Raw genomic sequence first — 23091 nt, 5'->3', positions numbered from 1 at the left:
CCTGAAGAAGAATCTGTGCCTTGCCTCTCCCCTAGCTTCTGGTGATGGCCGGCAATCCTTGGTGTTCCTTGACCCGAAGACACGTCACTCCAATCTCTGCTCTGTCTTCACATGGCCGTCATCCCTCTGTGTGTCTTCTCTTTTTTAGGACACCACGCATTGGATTAGAACCCACTGCACTCCAGGATGACCTCACGTTAATTGATAATATCTCAAAGACCGTATTTCCAAACAAGGTCATGGTCACAGGTACAGGGGTTAGGACTTCAACATATCTTTTGGGGGACACAATTCAGTCCATAACAGCAGGGGACGCAGGATGTCCTTGCAGGAGAAAGCTGAGCGAGGTGGGGTGAGATGCAGATAGAGGCCAGAGCTGGAACAGACACGCATGTCAGAAACTGATCAGGAACGGGGACGGGAAGGAGGGCTGGGTGGGCCCAATGCAGCTACAAGGCCCTGAGACCCTGCTGACAACATGGTCCCCACCCGAGAACCAGGTGTAGGGCAGTGAGCACGTATCCACCAAACGTTCAGATCCAGAGTGAGAGGAGACTGCAGTGAACACAGCAAGCTGAACAACAGCACAGGTAGAAAAAGGCTTGAGCAGACGCCATGATTTCTGCGATACCAAAAACAAACGAAAAAACTAGCTGCCACAGAGTAGATTATGACTCACGGCGACTCCGTACGTGCCAGAGTAGAACTCTGCTTTCAGAAGCTGAGACTGCCAGGCCTTTCTTCCAAGGTGCCTCTGGGTGGATTCAAATCACCAACCTTCTGGTTAGCAGTTGAGTGCTTAACTGTTTGCACCACCCAAGGACGATGATTTCTGTGATGTTGTTGTTAGCTGCTGTTAAGTCAGCACCTAATTCATGATGACACCATGTGTCACAGAGTGGAACTGCTCCATAGGGTTTTCCTGGCTCCTGTAATCTTTATGGGAGCAGATTGCTAGGTCCTTCTTCCGTGAGCTGCTGAGTGGGTCTGAATTGCCAACCTTTAGATTACCAGCCAGTTGTAAACTGCATGTATATTAAAAAAAAAAAAAAAAGGTGGGAGAGGGGTGTTAATATTCCATTCAGTGGGCTAACTGGAAAGAGGGGCAAACTACGCCATACGTAGGCACTGCTGAAGTTGATACTTACGGTTTAGGTAAAGCTTTACATTGTAAAATTCTGTTCTGGGACTGCTTTGGTAGAAAAAAAAAAAAAAATTGGTAGAAGAGCTTATTAAAGAAGCAAGAGGTGAATTCTCTGGAAGGCCACATGTCAGGAAGAGACAGGTGAATGAACAAATGGATAAATATTTACTGAGTGCTGTGACAGTCCAGGAACTGGCCCACGTAGACTCAGCTCATTGAGGGATATAAAAAAAAAAAAAAAATTGAGGGATAGTTTCTCTTTAATCAGATGAAGCCCTAATTCCTTACAAGGTTCCAGAACTGTGAAAGACCAGTGACTTTAAAAATTTTCTGATAAACTGCACCCCCAAGAAAAATATTTTTGAGTACTCAACATTTGTCTATATAAAAAGTTTTTTTTTATAGGCTATTCACATGCACATTATGAAACTTATAGAACACACAAGAGGCAGCGTGCCACAGAGGCTAAGAGCACACACACTAGGGCAGGCCCACCTGGGTTCAAATCCTGGCACTGTCCCTTATGAGTTGTATTTCCTTAGCAGTGTGACCATTCTGTGCCTCAGTTTCCCATCTGTAAAATGAGGATAATAAATAATACATTCCCATTTTTCCTGATTTCAATTGGCGGCTTTAGCAAACAAGCCAGAAAGTATCATTTATCTCTAGTTTATTTTTTTCTTCAAGAACTGAAATTCTTTAGAAGATTTTTAAACAGAAAATTCTGTTTCCAGGCTTAAAGGTGTACAAGTTTTTACAGGGAGCAGAGCTACATCATTCTTAAAAATAAAAATCAAATAATAATGAAAGTATTTACAGGTATCATCTTCAAAGGACTCTCTCAATAGCAGGAGTTTCTTTTACAAAGCGGTTCCTCACTTGATGTTAAAACGTCACCTTGAAGGTGGAAACAACCCAAGCGTCCATCAACAGATGAATGGATAAACAAAATGTGGTCTATCTATACAATGGAATATTACTCAGCGATGAAGAGAAATGAAGCTCTGATGATACATGCCACAGTATGGATGAACCTTGAAGGCATTATCCTGAATGAAATTAGTCAGGCACAAAAGGACAAATATTGTATGGTCCCACTTATAAGAACTATCTAGAACAGGCAAGTGCAGAGACATAGAAAGTGGACTAGTGATTACCAGGCCCTGGGGGAGGGGAGAAGGGTAGTTATTACTTACGGGGTCCAGGGTTTCTGTTTGGGGTGATGAAAAATTTTGGAAAGAGTGGTGACAGTCCCACCACATTGTCAATGCAATGAACACCACTGAATCATACACTTAAAAATGGTCACAACGCTGGCAGGGAACACAGCAGAGAATCCCTGATGGATCAGGAGAGCAGTGGGATGCAGATCTCAAATTCTCATAAAAAGACCAGACTTAATGGTCTGACTGAGACTAGAGAGACCCTGGAGGTCATGGGCCCCAGGCTTTCTGTCAGCCCAAGACTGGAACCATTCCCAAAGCTAACTCTTCAGACACGGATTGAACTGGATTGTAAGACAGAAAATGATTCTGGTGAGGAGTGAGCTTCTTGGCTCAAGTAGACACATGAGACTATGTGGGCAGCTCCTGTCTGGAGGTGAGATGAAAAGGTAGAGGGGGACAGGAGTTGGTTGAACGATCGCGGGGAATACAGGGTAGAGAGAAGGAGTGTGCTGTCTCATTAGGGGGAGAGCAACTAGGAGTATATACCAAAGTGTATATAAATTTTTGTATGACAGACTGATCTGTAAACTTTCACTTAAAGCACAATTTTAAAAAATTTACATGAAAAAATGGTCACAATGGCAAATTTTATATTATACATATTTCTTACAATAAAACAAAACAAAATTTTAATCACCTTGAGGGGACATGTTTTAATTGAGTGTGTGTGTGTGTGTGTGTGTGTGTGTGTTTAATATCTGCTAAGCAGTACGCCACTTGCCATCACAATAAAAAGCCAGCAAACCTGAAACTTTGACTTCCTGGGAAATAAGAGCATCTTTAGAGATCTTGTTTTTTAAAACAAACCAGATCAATGATGTTTTGAAGCACGAAAAAGGCTGCAACAGGCTGTAGGCACAGAACACTCATAGGAGTGGCTGGTGTATTCACAGAGCATAGGTTAAGGCCCCTTCGATGTGGCCCTGTCATCAGGGACCAGGCCACCTAGCCAACGGACCAAACCAGGCTACCCCGTCCATCTGTATACCACAACTTAGTAAAGCTTTATTTTTATTATCTTGGGTTAAAAAAAAAAAAAAAAGCCCAAGTCCTAATATTTTTTTTCACACCCCAATGGACCATCTTGTATACCAGCAGATGGGTACACCCCAACTTTAATGAGTTGAATAGTGTCCCTCTCAAATTCACGTCCATCTGGAATCTCAGATTGTGACCTTATTTGGAAACGGGGCCTTTGCTGATGAGATGGATTGACCCAGTGGCTGCAACAATGGGTTGAAACACAGCAAAAATTATAAAGATGGCACCAGACCTGGCCATGTTTCATTCAGTTGTACGTAGGATTGCCAGAACTGACTCAATGGCACCTAACAACAACAATATACAGGATTAGGTGGTGTCTTAAAAGGACGGTAATTTAAAGACATAGAGGAAACACAGGAAAGAAGGCCATGTGAAGATGGAATCAGAAATTGGAATGATGCCACCACAAGCCAAGGACACCAAGGACTGCTGGCAGCCACCAGAATTCAGGAAGAGACGAGGAAGGACTCTTACCTAGAACCTTGAGAGGGACCGTGGCCCTGCTGAGACCTTGATTTCAGACTTCCAGTCCCCAGAACTGTGAGAGAATACACTTCTGTTGTTTTAAGCCACCCAGTTTGTGGTAATCTGTTACACGGGCTCTAGGAGACTCATACACCAATTTGGAGATCTCTGTCCTGGGCAATCTCTCAAAAGAAACACATGTGTTATATCCCCCTTTCTTAGATGGACAGTAACATGTTATACTCTCTTTTCTCCAGCTTGACTTTTTACTTGCCGTATTTAAAGATATTCCTCATTCATTTATAGCTGCATGGTACTCTACGGTGGAGATATGTTGTTGTTGGGTGCCGTCGAGTCAACTCATAGCAAACCCATGTACGACAGAACAAAACATTGCCTGGTCCTGTGCCATGCTCCCAACAGTAGGTATGTTTGAGCCCACTGTTGCAGCCACTGTGTCAGTCCATTTTGTTGGGGGTCTTCAATCTTTTTGCTGACCCTCTGCTTTACTGAACATGATATCCTTCCCCAGGCACTGGTCCCTCCTGATAACATGTCCAAAATAAATGAGACGAAGTCTTACCATCCTCAATTCTACGGACCATTCTGGCTGTACTTCTTCCAAGACAAACTGCTTTGTTCTTCTGGCAGTCCATGGGATATTCAGTATTCTTTGCCAACATAGATGTAGATGTACCATATCCAACTAACTCCCCTTTGATGGCCATTTGAGATCCTTCTGATCATTTGCTGTTACAAGTAGCACCACAATGAGCAGCCTTGTGAATATACCTTTTCGTATTTCTCCCAATTTAACTTTCGTACAAACTCCTCGAAGTGGATCTCTGAGTCAAAGAGTAAAAATATGTGTAATTTTTCTAGATGCTTCTAAGCTCCCCTCCATAGCATTTGTATGGTGAGATAATGTTTTAACAGAACGTTCTCTTTTCACACAACTGCCTTCAAACAAGCTCTGTGAATTGTTCTTCCCCAGCCCTGGATTAGATCTTGGGCACAGCCTCTCTTTTTCTCACAGCTTTCTGATAATAAATTTCTTTTTAGGTATTGTAAGTCCAATCCTATCGAAAATTCTCTCTGGCATCCAATTTAATAGATTTAGGCTCAGAGACCTGCAGTGGGTGGGGTGGCCAGGTTGGATTCTTTATTTCCCCACTTGGCTCACGATGATGGTTTCTCCAGGATTGAAATGGAAAGAATGGAGGGGCAAGAGGTAGCAACGTTATCTGGCTGGCATAGTTGGTAATTCTGGATGTGGCTGATGTCCACATGCTCAGCTTTTCTCTTGTGGGGTAATCAAAGGGTCTTCAGAGCCATTGTGCCTGCCTCCTCCTTCCCCACCACTAGGTGTCTCCCACCTGCAACTTCCTGATGGGGCAAAGCCTCTGCTAGCAAGCTGGCCGCTTACTGTTGTTGTTAGGTACCATTGAGTCGGTTCCGACTTATAGCAACCCTATAGGACAGAACAGAACTGCCCCATAGGGTTTCCAAGGTGCAGCTGGTGGATTTGAACTGCTGACCTTTTGGTTAGCAGCCAAGCTCTTAACCACTGTGTCACTAGGGCTCTGGTCACTTACTACTTACACCTTATTCCTTACTGTCTGACAGTCTAGCCAAGAGGCCAGCCAACTTTTCTATGAGGGGGTCAGACAGTTAACTATTTCAGGCTTTGTGGGCCATATGGTTTCTGTCACAACAACTCAACGCTACCGTTACAGTGTGGAAGCAGCCATAGACAATGTGTACACAAATGAGCATGGCTATGGTTTTTTTTTTTTACGTTCCCCGAAGTCTTCATTTACAAAAACAGGCAGTGGGCCAGGTTTGGCCAATGGGCACAGTCTGCTGACTCCTGGTCTAGGCCATACAAACTCCCACTTGTGAGGTCACATCCCTCCTCCAGGTGGTCCTCTTTAGTGGGGTCCATTTCGTGATGACCAAAGTCTAGATCCCTTTAACAAGGTCCATATCTTATATACTGGAATGAAGCACCTGGCCAATAGCATTGAGAAAGATAACAATAAAAAGACTTTTAGACTGTCCTACTATTCTTTGGAAATCTTAGTGAAATGAAAAGAATGATCTATTGCTTCATGCTATTTTTTCTCTCCAAAAGTTACAGCGTTGCATCATTCAGAATGCTTTTGGCTACAAGTAAGAGAAAACTAGACTTAGAGTCACTTAAACAAGTAAGGACTTATTTTTCTTCCATATACAAAAGCCTCTACAGAGAGTTGGTATTAGATCAATGTTTCAAAGACATCCGTGTCAACATCTCTGCTATTCCCCTGAACTCTTAAGGTCACAAGTTGGCTGTCCCTGTTGCAGGCTTTGTGTTTTCATTAAGGGCAGGAAGGATGGGGGAAATGCAATCCCAGCCGTGCCTGTCACTTTTATCTGGAAAGCATAAGCTTTCCCTGAAATCCCATGGGAGGCTTCCTTTTAGGTTTCATTGTCCGTAACTTGTCACTTAGCCACTCTCAGCCACAAAGGAAGCTAGAGTGAAGAGTGGCCAGAGAGAAGGGCGTTGGGAAGGTGCTCCAGTTCTGTCACCCAATTTATAACATCTGCCACAGGTTGCGTGTCTTCTGTAACTAAACCACAAAACGCCAAGCCCACTGCCATCGAGTCGATGCTTACTCACAGCGACCCTATAAACACTGATATAAATAATGAAAATTTACTCTGTACTCTGCTGATGCACAGCCCTGAACTTACAATCACCCTTTTAATGCTCCTCTTTTAGGAATGAAGGGATGGCCAATAATCACCAGATATTCGAGGAAAGCCTTTAGCATGAGGGCAGAGACCACGAGTACACTGAAAAACGAAACTCAGAGGAGACAAAGAAAAAGCAAGAAGCAGAAAGAAAACTTTTAAAAAATCACAATTTTCTCGGAGAAATAGAAGAAAATACGCACCTCTGAAACAAGGATAAGGTACAACAAGAAAAGGAATGCTCTGAGAAAAAGAAAGTGCCTTTGGAAATTAGGATGGCAGAAATGAATACAGAGAGTACAAGTAAAAGTCAAAGAGATGGAAAATAGGAGAGAACCAAACTAGAAAGCCCAACATCTGGATAATAAAAAAATAGGATGTCAAAAAAAGAGAAAATAAAAATTCACCAGACAATTTCTCAGAGCTGAAGGTCATGCATTTTCAGAGTGAAAAAACTCACCAGTACCCAGCAAAATAAATTTAAAGGACTCATACCATGGCATATCATCCTAAAATGGTAAAATATTCCAAGATAGCCTGATTTCCAGAGAGAAAATATACAGTTCATATACAAAGAATAAGGAATCACAATTGCATTAGGCTTGTCAACAGCATCAACGGAAGCTAAAAGATAATACAGAGATAGCTTCAAAACTCTGAGGGTCACCAGGGGATGCTGTTAGCACAGGACTGCCCAGCTCCTGCGGCCCCCGTCACTCCTCCACTGGGCAGGGATGCTGAGGCGAGCGCAGCCATAGGGAACAACAGTGAACAGCAAACAGTGTACCACTGTACCACTGGCTGTGCTAAGCCCCAGTAGCCCCCATGGAGAACCCTGTGGAAGCTGAATTGGATCTTATGACTTAAATTTGAGGTTTAGTGAGTCCCTGCCTCTCTGTGTGCCTGAACACAAATTTTAGGATTGTTCAATTTTCAGGCCAGCTTTATGGTTCAGAAATCCAGGACAAGGTGTGTATCCATAGAAACAGAGACAAACAGACTACAAGCAAGCACCAGCTCAGAGGCACAGGGAAGACAGGGATTGTCCTTGAGCACGCAGTGACCCCACCCTCTACAAACACGACCCAGCCTGACCAGTCAGATCGGCATTGTATGCTTCATTTGGGTGACGGAAGCAAGCAGGTGATATCATAGAGATCTCCCTTGTATGCTAGAGGGTTAGTGCCAAAATGCACACGTATTTCTTCATCAAAGGACAACAAAGATATCTTATGTACTTAAGAATCGACGTTACATATAACACAATCAAGAATTACATAATAAATTCTTATGTCTACACAAGCTATGAGAGTTATCCTGTGGTAAACTTAGGTACTGACTACACGGAAGTGTGGCTGGATCAGGAACTTTCTATTTGTTCTGTAGCCTTTGTGGCAATACTATTCAATAAGTCAAGACACCAGCCATTCCAAAGGTTTCAAAAGTTCTTATGTTCAGAACATTCCATTTTCAAAGGAGGCTTTGTGGTTGTTTTTAACCTCAAACATGATCTCCCTTTGCCCCCTAACCCCCAACCATTTCCTCTCGCTCAGTACTTACATATCATATCCTCAGCTTCTGGGAGAAGTTCAAAGCACAACACAGCAGCAAGAGGCACACTCCAGACTGACTCACAGATGCTTTCATGAGCTGGATTCTAGATCACGCGAGGAAGCTGGGATTTCAAAGAAGAGTCTGGAAACCCTGTTTTGTGATTCCTGGGACAAAACGATGTTCTCAAATATATTCAGTGGTAAAGAGTTATTTGTTCTTTCATCCTTCAAATATCTAGTGAATGTGTTAGCTGTGTCAGGCATGGTTCCAGGCACAAGGGATCCAGTGGCTGCAGCAAGTTCTGTCCTGGCCCCGCCGTTGCTGTGCACCAGGCCGGAAAGCTTCCAAAGGCAAGCCTGAGGGCTTTTTCCGGCCAGCTGCAGGACCACAGTGTGGACGAGTAAGCACAGCCTGGGAGTGGCCTTCAGGACAAATCACCTCTCAAATAAACCACCCACACTCACACTCTCCTCTCAGGGTCTGCTTCTGGGGGACCCTACCCTACAGAGGGCATTAGTGAAACAAAGAGACAAGAGTCTAAGTATGATGCTGGTGTGATCACTTCCATGATGAGATGTGATGTCATGTGATCACCTCCATGATGGGATCTGCTGAGAGCAGCCAATCAGTTGAAAGGGAGTTTCCTTGGGGCTGTGGCCTGCATCTGATATATACGTGGGCTTTCTTGCAAGGCTCACAGGCTATCGGCATGCTCTGAATCCTGAGCTGGCTCCTGTTCGTCTGGCCTCCAGTTCTGGGACTTGAGCTAGCAGCTTACCTGCTGTCTTGCCTACCAATCCTGGGATTCACTGGTCTCCACAGCCTGTGAGCAAGAGTCCTGCTCTCTGACCTGCTGATCTTGGGTTTGCCAGCCCCTGCAGCTGCATGAATCAGGAGACGCCTTTAACCTGACCCACGGACTTGGGACATTCCAGCCTCTACAACTGCCTGAGCCATTTCCTTGACGTAAATCTCTCTCCGTGTATATTTATACACTTCACTGGTTTTGGTTCTCTCGAGAACCCAGCCTAAGACAGTTGAGAATGGCTGAGTTAGGCCATGCGTCACCCCCAGGGTTAAAGCTCTATCCCCACCACCCCTAGAGAAGGTGAGGGGCAGTGCCCTGGCTTCGGAGTGAGAGAGGACAGGGTTCAAGTTCCTTCAAGACACAGCCCTGGGTTGCCAGGTGTTTAGTTCTTGTAGGTTTTGTTTACTTCATTTTATTTTGTATTATTTGTTTTCTCATGTGTTTACTAGCAGTCTGGAATTGGCTTATTTCCTAAGCAAAGGATTTACTGAGCCCTCACCATGTGGCTCGCACTGCACTAAGGTCACAATACGTTTTACCTCATTTAATTCTCACGAGGACCATGGAACCAGTGTTGTTGCACCTTTACCCTTTTGTGGAGAGATGGCAGAGGTGCAGAGAAGGTAGGCGCGCCTGCCCACCATCCCACAGCTTGTAACTGGTAAAGGACACCCCAGCCCTCTTCTCGTTTGCTTCTAATCTGCTGTGGGCTGTGACACTGGAACGCAGGCTCACCAGACCCTGATGAAATGAAGACTAAGGAGACTCTGAGGAAAGGCCTACCGTATTTTAGAACACAGGCTTGTAGACCACCTGTTTTGGCAGGTGTTATGGATTGAGTTGTGTCCCCCCCAAATATCTGTTGAAATTCTAACTCCTATACTTTATTTTCAATTGCCTCATATGCATGTGAAAGCTAGACAGTGAGTAAGGAAGACTGAAGAAGAACTGACATATTTGAATTATTGTGTTGGTGAAGAATATCAAATATACCTTGGGCTGCCAGAGGAACAAACAAGTCTGTCTTGGAGAAGTATAGCCAGAATGCTCCTTAGAAGTAAGGATGATGAGACTTTGTCTCACAAACTTTGGACATGTTGTCAGGAGGGGCCAGTCCCTGGAGAAGCATATCACGCTTGGTAGAGAGTCAGCAAAAAAGACGATGACCCTCAACGAGATGGACTGACACGGTGGCTACAACAGTGGGCTCAACCATAACAAGGATTGAGAGGATGGTGCAAGACTGGGTGGTGTTTCATTCTGTTGTACATGGGGTCGCTGAGTCGGAACTGACTCGATGGCACCTAACAACAACAACATACTTTATAAATATGACCCTGTTTAGAAATAGGGGTTTTCTTTTGTTATGTTCATGAGGTCATACTGGAGTAGGGTGGGTCCTAAACCCAATCCCTCTGGAGTGGTGTCTTATAAAGGGGAGAAGAGACACAGAGAGACATATACACAGGGGGAAATGCCACATAAGGACCCACTAACAAGTCAAAAAATGCCAAAAATGCCCAGGGCAACCAACAAGGAAGGACTCCTCCCTAGAGACCACAGAGAGACAGCCCAGCCCTGCTGATGCCCTGAATTCAGACTTCTAGATTCCAGAACTGTGAGACAATCAGTCCCTGATGTTTACAGTCACCCACTTGTGGTCTTTTTTGTTATGGCCAAGACTGGATGACAAAGCCGCCCCTCTTCCACTTCCCTACCCTGCCAATTTTCCAGTTCTCGTTGGTGTCCCGCTTAAATGGTCTCCAGACATCCAAGGGACATGGCGCTGGTGATACAGACAGATATTCTCCAGCAGGGGAACACAGAATTTAAGGGGGAGCTGTCCACACTGGGGGCTCATCTACGGTTTCCCCAGGCAGGATTATTCCAGAGAATAAAACGTATCCCTGCATCATCACATCTCTTTCTTGCCTTAGCAAAAATAACCACTGCCCTGCTAAAGGTCAAAACAGAAATTTGTTCTGGAACAACTTCTAATATCCACTGCCCCTTACAGAGCAAGTACAAGCACCTGCACTGTCTTCGCTCTTGGTGGTGCTCTGACAGAAATACCACAAGCAGGTGGTTTTAACGAAAAGTAATTTATTCTCTCAGTCTAGGAGGCTAGAAGTCTGAATTCAGGGCACCAGCTCTCCGGGAAGGCTCTCTCCCTCTGTTGGCTCTGGAGGAAAGTCCTCGTCTCTTTTCAGTTTCTGTTCCCCATCCCTTGGGGATCCTTCACGTGGTATGACATCCCTCTACCCTCATCTGTAGTTCCTTATTCTGTACCTAACTTGCTCTTTTTATGACTTAAAAGCGATTGGACACTAATAAGGCCTTATTAACATAACAAAGAACCCCATATTCCTGAATGGAATTATATCTACTTGGTGTAGTGGTTGGAAACCCTGGTGGTGTAGTGGTTAAGAGCTACGGCTGCTAACCAAAAAGGCCGCCAGTTCAAATCCACCAGGCGCTCCTCGGAAACCCTATGGGGCAGTTCTACTCTGTCCTATGGGGTCCCCGTGAGTCGGAATCGGCTCAACGACAATGGGTTTGGTTCGGGTTTTTGGCATAGTGGTTAAGAGCTACGGCTGCTAACCAAAAGGTTGGCAGCTTGAATCCATCAGCCATTCCTTGGAAACCCTATGGGGTAGTTCTACTCTGTCCTATAGGGTCACTATGAGTTAGAATCGGCTCCACGGCAATGGGTTTGGTTTGGTTTAGGGGGAGCGGGAATGGGGGGGGTCTGCTTAGGGGACAGTGAGTTTAAGCTAATGGTGCTGGAATGATTTCAAAAAGGATAGTGTGGATGGTTGCACAACTTGAAGAATGGAATCAATGCCATTGAATTGTACCTGTAGAAACTGCTGAGAAGTATGTTGTGTTATGTATATTTCACCACACACACCAAAAAAACACTTCTAGAGCAGTGTTGTGGAGGGGCTTGTGATCTGCAGTTGGAGCTTGAGGACTCTCCTCAGAGGGGGAGGTATAAATTCTCCCTCCCTGCCATTCTCAGTCTAGTGTGAAACGGAAAGAACGCTTCCCCGGCCCTTTATAGCACCCTGGAATGACCGCGCTGGCCCAGGGCACCACCGTTTTCCTCATCAGACAGTCCTCTTTGTCTTCCTAAAAAGGCAGATCTCAGAGTGTGTATTTCCATGTACAGGTTTTGACGTGCCGGATAATAAAAACCGGAGACCCGCGCTGGGAAGCAAGCATTACCTCAAAACCAAACCGACCAGCTCTGTGTCCTTAATGCGGTGAATGTCAGCTCTCCAAGATTCCTTTTCTGTCTTGGAGAATTCCAAGAGCAAAAAAGCAACCATTCTTTACTGGGTAGCAATAGGCAAAAAATCAAACAGGAGAAGAGAAAGCAGAGTCAAGTTACAGCTGTTGGTCCAACCAGGCTGCACACATGAACTCCCACGCCACCAGGAAAACCAGCCCAGAATATCTGATCCACATATGCACTCCAATTCTGCAAGTGTGTCTTCACAGCCAGAGGAGTCACGGAGCCAGGGAGGGATGGGGGGAGGTGGGGGGGGGGCACCTGCCGCACAGGTGTGCTCTGTTTCCCAGGGAGTATCTATTGTTGCTAACACACAATGAGTCCCAGTATCTCCACCCAGCCCATGTCATCCCTTATCTCCATGGAAGGGAGGAGGGATAAAGAAAACAGGAGTGTCCAAGCTGGGCAAACACAGCAGAGTGACCTGGAGAAGGCATCTGTGACAGACAGCAAGGGGGCCAAGTCCAAGGAGAGGGCCCATTGTTAGTGGGAATAGGAGACATTTCAGCTGGACGGAGAGGTACCTCGCTCACCATCACACAGCTCCACCCAGCACCATGTGCCTGCTGTGCTCCGCGTGGGGCGGGCAGCAGTCCACAGCCATCACTCCTGAGCACACTCACACCCTGAATCCAGGGGTCAAAGGCTTGTCCTGCTATATTCAGTGTCTGAGGTAAGAAATAAACCCCAAGACATGCTGACACACACCATGGGAAAGGGGAAAACTGCAGCCTCTTAATCCCTCTTCCCTGGTTCAATGACATCCATGTAACCCCACAATGAGTAGAACAGCTAACTGTTACTACTAACCCATTGCTGCCGAGTCAATTCTGACTCACAGTGACCCTACAGGACAGAGCAGAACTGCCCCATATGGTTTCCAAGGAGCGCCTGGTGGATTCGAACGGCCAAACCTTTTGGTCAGCAGCTGTAGCTCTTAACCACTATGCTATCAGAGTTTCTGCTGTTACTACTAGTCATTAAAAAAATAAAACACTTTGATGACTAAGGTGTGCCTGATCCAAGCGATGGTATTTTCAATTGCCTAATAATATGCATGGGAAAGCTGGATAATAAAAAAGGAAGACTGAAGAACTGACACATTCGAATTGTAGTGTTGGCAAAGAATATTGAATATACCATGGACTACCAGAAGAATGAACAAATCAGTCTTGGAAGAAGTACAGTCAGAATGTTCCTTAGAAGCGAGGATGGTGAGACTTTTTCTTACTTATTCTGGACACGTTATCAGGAGGACAAGTCCCTGGAGAAGGACATCATGCTTGGTAAAGCAGAGGGTCAGCAAAAAAGAGGGAAACCCCCAGTAAGGTCCATTGACACAGTGGCTCCAGCAATTGGCTCAAACACAGCAATGGTTGCGAGGATGGCGCAGGACTGGGCAACGTTTGGTTCTGTTGTACACAGGGTCACTGTGAGTCCAAGCCAACTCTGTGGCGCCTAATACAACAACTACTAGTCACAGTGGTAATACGAGTAATAACACTAGCCTAAGGAACGTGATAGCTGTAACTATCACAACTAGTTGTAATAGCTGACCTTATCCTTACTTTTTGGTTTTTGGCGAGAAGGATCAGCAATCATTGTAGGGGGAAACAGGGAACATAACCCAGGGTACCTGAGTAGTGTAAATAGTTAACACGCTCAGCTGCTAACTGAAAGGTTGGAGGTTCAAGTCCACCAGATGCACCTCAGAAGAAAAGCCTGGCAATCTACTTCCAAAAAGTGAGCCACTGAAAGCTCTATGGAACACAGTTCTACTCGGACGCACTTGGGGTTGCCATGAGTTGGAACTGACTCGACAGCAGCTGTTATCTTAATACCCCAGAGGAGGTTAAGCAAGCCTACCTGTAACAAAGGAAATCAGACAGAATCCAGGAAAAGGCTGGACGTGGAGGGAAGAAGGTCTTGTGGGATAAAGATGTTTATTTCAGATGAAATATATCCAGATCCCAAAGGGGGCGAGAGATGCCTTATAAAGCCTTTAAAACATGAAATGCCCAGGCTTTTCTATCCTGCGTAGTTGCCAACGTGGGTATTCGCTAGCCATAGGTGATTACATACTGTTGTTCTGAGCTTGCAAAAGTTGGGTAGATTTTCCCCATTTTACACAATAATTCTGCAATTCTACAATTAGTGCAACGTGACAAGAGACATTTAACGTTTTTTAGCAATTACCCACTAGTGGGGAAACCAACCCGGAAATCAAGTAGAGACATAATCCTCTCCTCCTGGCTCTCCCACCAAGTCCCCTCCGCACATTGCCTTGGCCCCCAAACCACCATTTGTTTACAGCCTTTAATGAAAATTAAAATTTAACTCCAAACGAAAATCGGTGGCAGTTAAAAGGTGGGGTAGTTTTTAAAAATCCATAGAATGATAAACTCAGATTGAACTTAAAAAATCACCAAGGGATGAGGGAAGGGATGCGCGGGGAGACTCATCACTCGTCCCCTCCCTGGTCACACGTGCATATCACTACCAGAGTCCAGATCCCCATCAGGACGCTACTACACAACCCCAAATCCTCACAGATTCATGAAGATGGCTCTTCGAAAAAGGTTACTGTTAGATACTGTTATAATTAATAGAAACTCTACAAAAATTACAGCAAAAATTGCTGTCTTAGTCTGGAAGCTCTGCTGAATCTGTCCGTTATGGTGACCCCGCTGGTATTTCAAATACCGGTAGTAGAGCAGCCAGCATCACAGCAACACGCAAACCCTCAGAGCATGACAAACTGACAGACGTGCAGTGGAAAATCCCTCCAGAACACCATAAATAAAATGGCGGCACCACAAAGAACAGCGGGGAAGAGCTCTGACTTTGGAACTGGGTGGCCAGATATGGATCGATGCCCAGCTCTGCCACTCACCCGGGTGGCCCTGCACAAATTACTTGGCCTCCCCAAGTCTCAGTCTCCCCATCTGAAAACTGCATCCAATAACTGCACGCAGTTCATAAATAATTGTGAAGATTAAATGAGGTGACCTATGCAACACACATAGCATGGTGTCCAACACCCAATAAGCAAGCAATAAAGGGTAGCTCGGTGGTAGAACTCTCACCCTCCATGCAGGAGACCCAGGTTTAATTCCAACGCACCTCATGCGCAGTCACCACCCATCTATCAGTGGGGTGATGCTAAACAGGTTTTAGCAGGGCTTCCAGTAACGCGGAAGATAGGCCTGGTGATCTTCCAAAAACCAGTCAGTGAAAACTAGGGATCACAGTGGTCTGATGTGCTACCCATCTGGGCAGCACTTTGTTCTGTTGTGCACGGGGTCACCATGAGTTGGGGACCTACTCAACAGCAGCCAACAACAAAGGGTTATTCTGGTTATTAACTATTTTCTCAGGCCTCTGTCCCCTATGTTGTTTTGAGCCCCTATGTAGTTTCCTCTCTGTACTACGGCCTTTGAGGTTGAATTCTTTCTCTAAAGGAGCTAGTGGGAAACCAGCTTTGACTTCCTTGCTCTTTGACCCCAAGTACTCTTTCCTTTTCTCATTGTCCTTAATAGTTTGCCAGCTCCATTTGTTCCACCAAATTACTTCTTGCCGTCACTGCCTTTCCTTTCTCAGTCTGTTATTTGGCACAACTAGATGGCTTATTCTGAAAAATACCAAACTTCTAAACTGTACAGTTTTGATATGTATTTTCAACCCAGCCTTTCAAATAATGGTGTACTAATAGGCTGATGATCAAGCAAATGTGTTGTGATTAAAATAAAAACAAAAAAACCAAACCCGTTGCTGTCAAGTCAACTCCTTCTCAGAGCAACCCTACAGGACAGAGGAGAACTGCCCCAAAGGGTTTCCAAGAAGTGCCTGGGGGATTCGAACAGCCGACCTTTTGGTCAGCAGCCGTGGCTTTTAACCACTATGACATGATCCCCCAAATAATTTATCATCTCTTTACATTCAAGTGTTTAAATATGAAAACACTGACTGTCCATCTTACCTAGTAGTGAAGATGACAGAAATTCTTTGAACAGAAACCCCAAAAGGCTTCTTGAAGCAGCTACAGGTATATATAACCTGTAGACCTTCTAGAGTCTTCAGATGGATTTACTGCATTAGCCTAAAAGTTCTTTTTTTTTTTTTTTTAAATAATGGAAATTGCTGTAATTATAATCACTTCAGAACACCATTATTATTATTAAGACCAAATTGCATGGTTCAAACAGATGCTGGTTCTCCACCGTCAGAAAGAAGTCACATAATGGTTTCCATGAACAAAACCCGGAGCTCATCTCCATGCCAACACGGTCCTGCCTGCCTGTGGCACTGGATTCGGCGGATATCACCCAGGCTGCTGCGCAGACGCCTGGGACTCCTCGCAGAGCTGCCAGGTAGCATAACGGGTCCCCGCTCCTTGATGAAAGCATTCAGGGATCGAGCACATTTGCAACACTTGGCTTTCCCACAGGAGAGCCGTGATCTCTGGGGCCTTGGTTCCTGAGTCTCCTCTCTCAGTTTCTCTCCCGTGGAGTACCTGGACCCCACTGTTCGTTAAGTTGCGTGTAAGCACTGCCCTGGACAAAGGGAGAATGACCGATGGCGGAACTGCAGGAAGTGGAGGTCCTGGGTAGCACAAATGGTTTGCGCTCGACTATCAACCTAAAGTTGGGTTCAAACCCACCTAGTGGTGCCGTGGAAGAAAGGCCTGGCAATCTACTTCCATAAAGATTACAGCCAAGAAAACCCTACGGAGCACAGTTCTACTATGTAACACATGGGGTTGCCATGAGTTGGAATCAACTCGACAGCAATGGGTTTGTTTTTTTTCTGTAGAGAGTGGGGGGACTGTCCAGTTGTGGTAACACATTAAGCCCCTAACACCCTGGCATGTGAGGTTCAGGGATCGCTGGCTAGAAAGGAGAGCTTGAGGCCCAAACCCAAAGAAAAGAAATTAGTGATTCAGGCCTTGGGCTCTGGGGGCCAGTGCTTGGGTTCAATTTCTGGGTTTCCCTCTTTCTTTCCCCGTTGCCCTTAGGAAGTCATTCAAACACTGCAAGCCTCAGTTTCCTGATCCACCAAATGGGGATAAGAACCAGACGGTGGTTGTGGGGTTCCGGGAGCGCGCTCATATAGAATATACAGCACACTGCTTGCCACATGGGAAACCCTCAGACTACTGTCAGCTGCCTTGGTGTCGGCCCCAACTCACGGGGACCCCACGCACAACAGAATGCAACACCGCCCAGCCCTGTGCCATCAGCAGGATGGTTGGGAATCAGACCACTGTGATCCACAGGGTACTCACTGGCTGATTTTTGGAAGCAGATCACCAGGCCTTTCTTCCTAGTCCATCTTAGTGTGGAAGCTCCATTAAAACCTGTACAGCATCACAGCAACATGCAAAAGGTGCACTGGCCGGAAATCGAACCCAGGTCTCCTGTGTGGAAGGCGTGAATTCTACCACCGAACCACCAACGCCTCATAGACTATTGTTGTTGTGTGCCATTGAGTCAATTCCAACTCATAGCGACCCCACAGGACAGAGTAGAGCTGCCCCATAGGGTTTCCTAAGCCGTAATCTTTTTGTTTTAAGCTGCCCTTTATCTTATTTTTTATTGTGCTTTAGGTGAAGGTTTACAGAGCAAATTAGTTTCTCATTAAACAATTAATACACATATTGTTCTGTGACATTGGTTGCCAACTCCATGACATTTCAGCACTCTCCTCTTCTTGACCTTGGGTTCCCTATTTCCATTCGTCCAGCTTTCCTGCCCCCTCCTGCCTTCTCGTCCTTGCCCATGGACTGGTATGCCCATTTAGTCTCGTATGCATGGTTAAACAATACGTGCTATTGTTTGTTTTACGGGCCTGTCTAATCTTTGGCTGATGGGTAAACCTCAGGAGTGACTTCTGTACTAAGTTAAAAGGGTGTCCAGGAGCCTTACTTTTGGGGTTTCTCCAGTCTCTGTTAGACCTGTAAGTCTGGCCTTTTTATGTGAGTTTCAATTTCGTTCTACATTTTTCTCCAGCTCTGTCCGGAACCCTTTACTGAGATCCCTGTCAGAGCAGTCGGTGGGAGTAGCCGGGCACCAGCTAGTTGTGCTGGACTCAGTCTGGTTAAGGCTGCATTATTTGTGGTCTACTAGTCCTTTGGATTCTTTCCCTTGTGCTGCTCACAAGCTTTTAAGACCCCAGACATTACTCACCGAAGTAGGATGTAGAACATTTTCTTTATAAACTATGTTATGTCAATTGAGCTAGATTTCCCCTGAGACCATGCTTCCCAGCCCTCAGCCCAGTAACTTAGTCCCTAAGGGAGTCTGCATGTACCTATGAGCCTCGCCTTGGCCCAGCTGTGCTGGCTTCCCCAGTATTGTACACTGTCTTACCCTTCACCAAAGCTAACTACTTATCTACTGTCTAGGTAGTGTTTTTTCCTCCCCACACCTCCCCTCCCCTATAACCATCAAGGATTGTTTCTTTCTGTGTGTAAACCTTTTTATGAGTTTTTATAGTGGTCTCAACAGTATTCGTCCTTTGGTGATTGACTTATTTCACTCAGCATAATGCCCTGCAGGTCATCCACGTTGTGAGATGTTTCACAGATTCATCATCGTTCTTTATCATTGAGTAGCATTCCATTGTGTATGTACCATAGTTGGCTCATCCATTCGTCTGTTGATGGGCACTCCGGTTGTTTCCATCTTTTTGCTACTGTGAATAATCTAAGCTGTAATCCTGACAGGAGCAGATCACCAGGTTTTTCCCTCCCACTGAGCAGCTGGTGGGTTAGAACCTCAGAACTTTCGGTTTGTAGCGGAGCGCTTAACCGTTGCACCACCAGGGTTTCTATCAATTATTCTTATTTATTTCTTGAAAATTTCTTGGTTATTTATTGCCTGAATTTACAATTCCATTTTTTTTTCCACCAAAACAATTTTATTTGAGGCTTCGGAGCATCAGCAGAGAATAAATGCCTGATCCTTGGGCACTAATAGAGCGGGAACACTCACTCCAGGCTCCGAAGTCACATGGCTGCTGCCCTCTCCAGCCTGCTGAGAAGTCCTGCTGGTGGTCAGAGATCTTGCAGGGGAGACAGCCAAGTCATGCATCCTAACGCACGAGGCACTAACGCCCAGGAGTTTACATCAGGCATTTGGAAAAGACGACACAGGTGGATTTGGCTATAAAGCAGCTTATCGCTAAATCAAGCCGGGAGGGAGGTACAGAATGCCCCTCTCCCCATCGAATGCAGAATGCAAAAATCGAGTCTGGATTGTAAAAACTGCCTCCCTGGAAACACCATCATGTTGAGCTGAGAAATAACCTTGAAAGAACTACTTCTTGGCCAAGGTAAAGACATAAGCACGGTGCTCAGTACAGTCCTGTTAATTAAATCTCACCATTTTAAAATAAAGATCATTGGCTTGTTTAATACTTTTCTTGAGAGCCCCAAAGAAGTATTTTTTAGTCTTTTCTGAGGATTTTTTCCCCCTTCCCTTTTCCTCTGGAGGCAGGGGCAGAGGGCTCCTTTTATAACAGCACCCAAACTAAAGTCAAAATCGGCTTTAGTAGAGAGAATTTACTTCCACTTGAAAATCAACTTGAGCGTTTTTTTGTTTTTTATTTTGTCAAGACACCAAAACCCACCAAACACACTGCTGTCAAATTGATTCTGACTCATACAGACCCTCTAGGACAGAACAGAACCACCCCATAGGGTTTCCAAGTCAACAGCCACATCTTTACAAGGACTGGCTGGTGGGTTCCAACTGCCCACCTTTCGTTAGCAGCTGAGTGCGTAACCACTGCACCACCGGGGCTCTTTATCAAGACACACATTTCCCAAATGTCCCAAAAGATTATCAGTGGATGCCAAAAGAGGTTCGTGCTCACTATCTTGCGAAATGTAAGAGTTCCAAGGTCCCTGCCCATAGCACATGTTTTCACGTGGTGGTTGTTACAGGACCTGGTTACTTGACCAGCTTCTGGTCAAGTTAAGCCTCCTCAGCTGACTGTCATTCCCACACCTCCGCCCCCACAACACCCTCCAGCCACCCCCCCATCCTTGAAGACGGCCAAGTTCGGTCACATGTATTCCCATGACTTTGATGAAGGGCAACTAGAATCAAAGTTTTGAGCAGAATACCCTTTTGAAGTCGATTTTTTTTAAGGAAAATAATTAAGTCACTGTAGAAGTTATTTGGTAGAGTTTTTCTTTTTTTTTTTTTTCTAAGAATTAGCATGGCATCCCTTTCGTCTTAAGAAAAGCCTTGAATAACTTCAGAATTATACAAAAGTAATGAGTACGTTCTATTTATGGCGGGATCATAGCTGAATTATAACCCCCCCCAAAAAAAACCCAAATGACAAGGTTAAAAATAAAGTATCTTCACACAATATATTCAATTGATAAAAAAAAACTTCAAATCACACTCATACTAGGTAGCTTGAAAGGATGAGGGGGCAAGAACAACTCCGGGGTTTTGTTTGTTTGAAGATCACCGTGCCTGAGGACAGGAGTTTCTTGTTACAAAAAGCCCCAATGCATGAAAATCTGAACGAGAGAAAAAAGAAAGTTGACTGAATTTACTCAGAGTGAATATTCAGTATCAGATGTCATTAGGACTTGGTCCCTTGCAGCCTAGCTCAGCCCGTATTTTTTTCCAGCAGGTTTATGGCATTTAATACTTCCCCCGCACACGTGTGTAGACGCAGCGCTCGGTGCAGAGAGGCTTGGCATCCGCGCGAGCTAAAAGGAAGCTGACAAACCAATTCCGAGAAAGCAAAGGGGCGCGGAGGCAACGTTGCTCCCCTCTGTGGCGACCCGGGAGCCAGCCACTTCGGATCAGTGCAGCTTTCAGCTGAGCTCAAGTAAAAATCCCTCATGTTGGCCACAAGCCTCTTTAGCAATGAGACAGCATGGTGGGGGGGGTATCAACACAAGGTGATTTTCCCCAGTAATAGCAGCATCTCGCCCAAGGGCCGGGCACCTCCTCCTCCCTGGAAGGAGGTGTCGCTTAACAAGAGGAAATCGCGTTAGGAGCAAGTTACCGGTGTCCTCCCGCGTCCAGCCTCGTGGAGGGGGTTGGGGGAGGGGAGCTCACAAGTTCTTCAACACTCGCACGCGCCTCCTGGCTACGCCCCAGGCAGGGGCTGGCACCACTCCAAGTTCCCAAGAGCGAGCACCCTTCACTCCCCTCGCCCGGTTCCCCGGATCCCCTTTGCATTCTCCTCTCTCTCCTCCGGGGGACCGGAGTTGGTTGCTTTTGGGGGCGCAGCTAAGGCGCGCGAACACATCCCCGGGCGCCCCCAAGCGCCCCTAAACAGCCCGCGGCTGCTGCCGGGACACGGCGGGGGCGGCGCGGTGCGGATCTGGAACCCGCCGCGCGGGCGAGCGCCCAGCGACCTACCTTCTGCGGAGGTGTCCCGAGTAGCATCTCCAGGTAGTAGCCGCGGCCGGAGTCCCCCTGCAGGTTGTCCACCATGGCTAAGAAGTTGGCCGCGCCCGCGGCGGGCTCCAGGGCGAGCGCCAGGCCGTCTGCCCGGGGCGCGGCGGGGGGCGCGGAGGCGGCCCTGGCCCCGGGGGTGGGTGAAGCCCCGGGGGGCACGGCCGCGGCCACCCGCAGGGGCAACGTGAAGGGCGCCGGGGCCAGCGCCGGAGCCGCTCGCAGGAGCCACTGGGCCAGCAGCGGCAGCAGCAGCGCCGGGGCCAGCGCGCCCATGCCAGCGCCGGGGCCCGGGGGGTGCGCGGCCCGGCCCGTCCCGTCCGCGGCGGCGGCTCCGCGACTTGCCGGGCGTTGCGGGGCTGCAGGCTGGGCGCACACAGGGCCAGCGGGCGGCGGTGGAGCGGGGGACGAGGCTGGGAGGAGGAGAAGGAGGAGGAGGATCTCGAGAAGGGGAGGATCTAGGCGATGAGGAGGAGGTGCCGAGCCCGCCCCAGCCCGAGCGGCCAAGTTGAGCAAGTTCTCTGCCGCTGCCCCCTCTGGCGGGCGCGGGCCGCCCCGCAGGAGCCTGGCTCCTCCCCCGCGGCCAAGGTCAAGGCGGGCCGTGGGGCCCACCAGAGAGTGCCCGGAGCCGCTGCTGCCCACTCTGGTTGGCCTCACGGCGCTCCTTTTCCCCGGGAAACTCGAGTCCCGAAATTCCTCGGAACGTGCCCCGGCGGCCACGGCCAACGGATGTGACGAGACTTCGCAGCTACCAGGGGGGAAAGTTTCGGGAACCCTTAAAGGGGCAGGGCAGAGAGGGCCTGAAGCACCCCCTGGCCCCGCGCGAAAGGGGGCCCCGCCGGTGTTCTCTGGCCCGGCAGCGGCAGGGGCTGCCAGGGTGACTTGGGGGTCAGAGAGGAGAGGAAGGAATAGTACAAGCTACGAGCATCGCACGGGCCAGGATCCTGTGCCTCCGCTTGCCAAGTACACCCGCTATCTCCCTTGGGCCCACGCGTGGTCCGGATCACGTCCCGTCTGAGGACCACCTCCTCGCCTGCCAGTTTCCCCTTCCTCATTCCCTGAGTGATCTTTAAGAGATCTCAGTGGAGGCTGGGAGGGTCAAAGGGTGAGCCTTCACTTCCCTTTGGTGATTTCCTCCTAGAAGTCATGGGGTGGCCCTTTGCAGCTCGCTGTCTGCGGGAACCTCTCCCCTTGCCACAGTTACCCGCTGGCGAAGTGGCGTCCCGCAGCTGGCCTCAAGCCTGGAGTGTGCGTGCTACAGATGCTGCCAGAGCTGCTGTCACCTCCCCCGGGTCTCCCGTTAGTACACCTAGTAAATTACTATCTCCACCCAGAATCAGGGCCCAGAGTCTACTCCGCTGCCAGTCTCCTGTTCTCTTCCCAGCCAGCTC

At 47.2% G+C, this 23091-nt stretch overlaps 1 protein-coding gene across 4 annotated transcripts in view; it reads right to left on the bottom strand.

The window, feature by feature from the left end:
* Positions 1–22414, bottom strand: part of BACE2 (beta-secretase 2) — a 125378-nt gene extending 102964 nt beyond the window's left edge. For 2 of the 4 annotated variants that reach the window (XM_049874906.1, XM_049874908.1), the window contains exon 1: positions 21665–22407. In XM_049874906.1, the coding sequence (XP_049730863.1) occupies positions 21665–21976 (312 nt within the window). In that variant the 5' untranslated portion in view covers positions 21977–22407. Of the gene's footprint in view, positions 1–21664 lie in introns of all 4 variants that reach the window. The other 2 variants (XM_049874907.1, XM_049874909.1) reach the window with 2 other exon arrangements.
* Positions 22415–23091: the final 677 nt, after the last annotated feature.

The sequence above is a fragment of the Elephas maximus genome, chromosome 2 (assembly GCF_024166365.1).
Source record: "Elephas maximus indicus isolate mEleMax1 chromosome 2, mEleMax1 primary haplotype, whole genome shotgun sequence".
Classification (NCBI taxonomy): Eukaryota; Metazoa; Chordata; class Mammalia; order Proboscidea; family Elephantidae; genus Elephas; species Elephas maximus.
The sequence above is the reverse complement of the archived record's forward strand: the minus strand, read 5'-3'. Positions and strand labels throughout refer to the sequence as shown.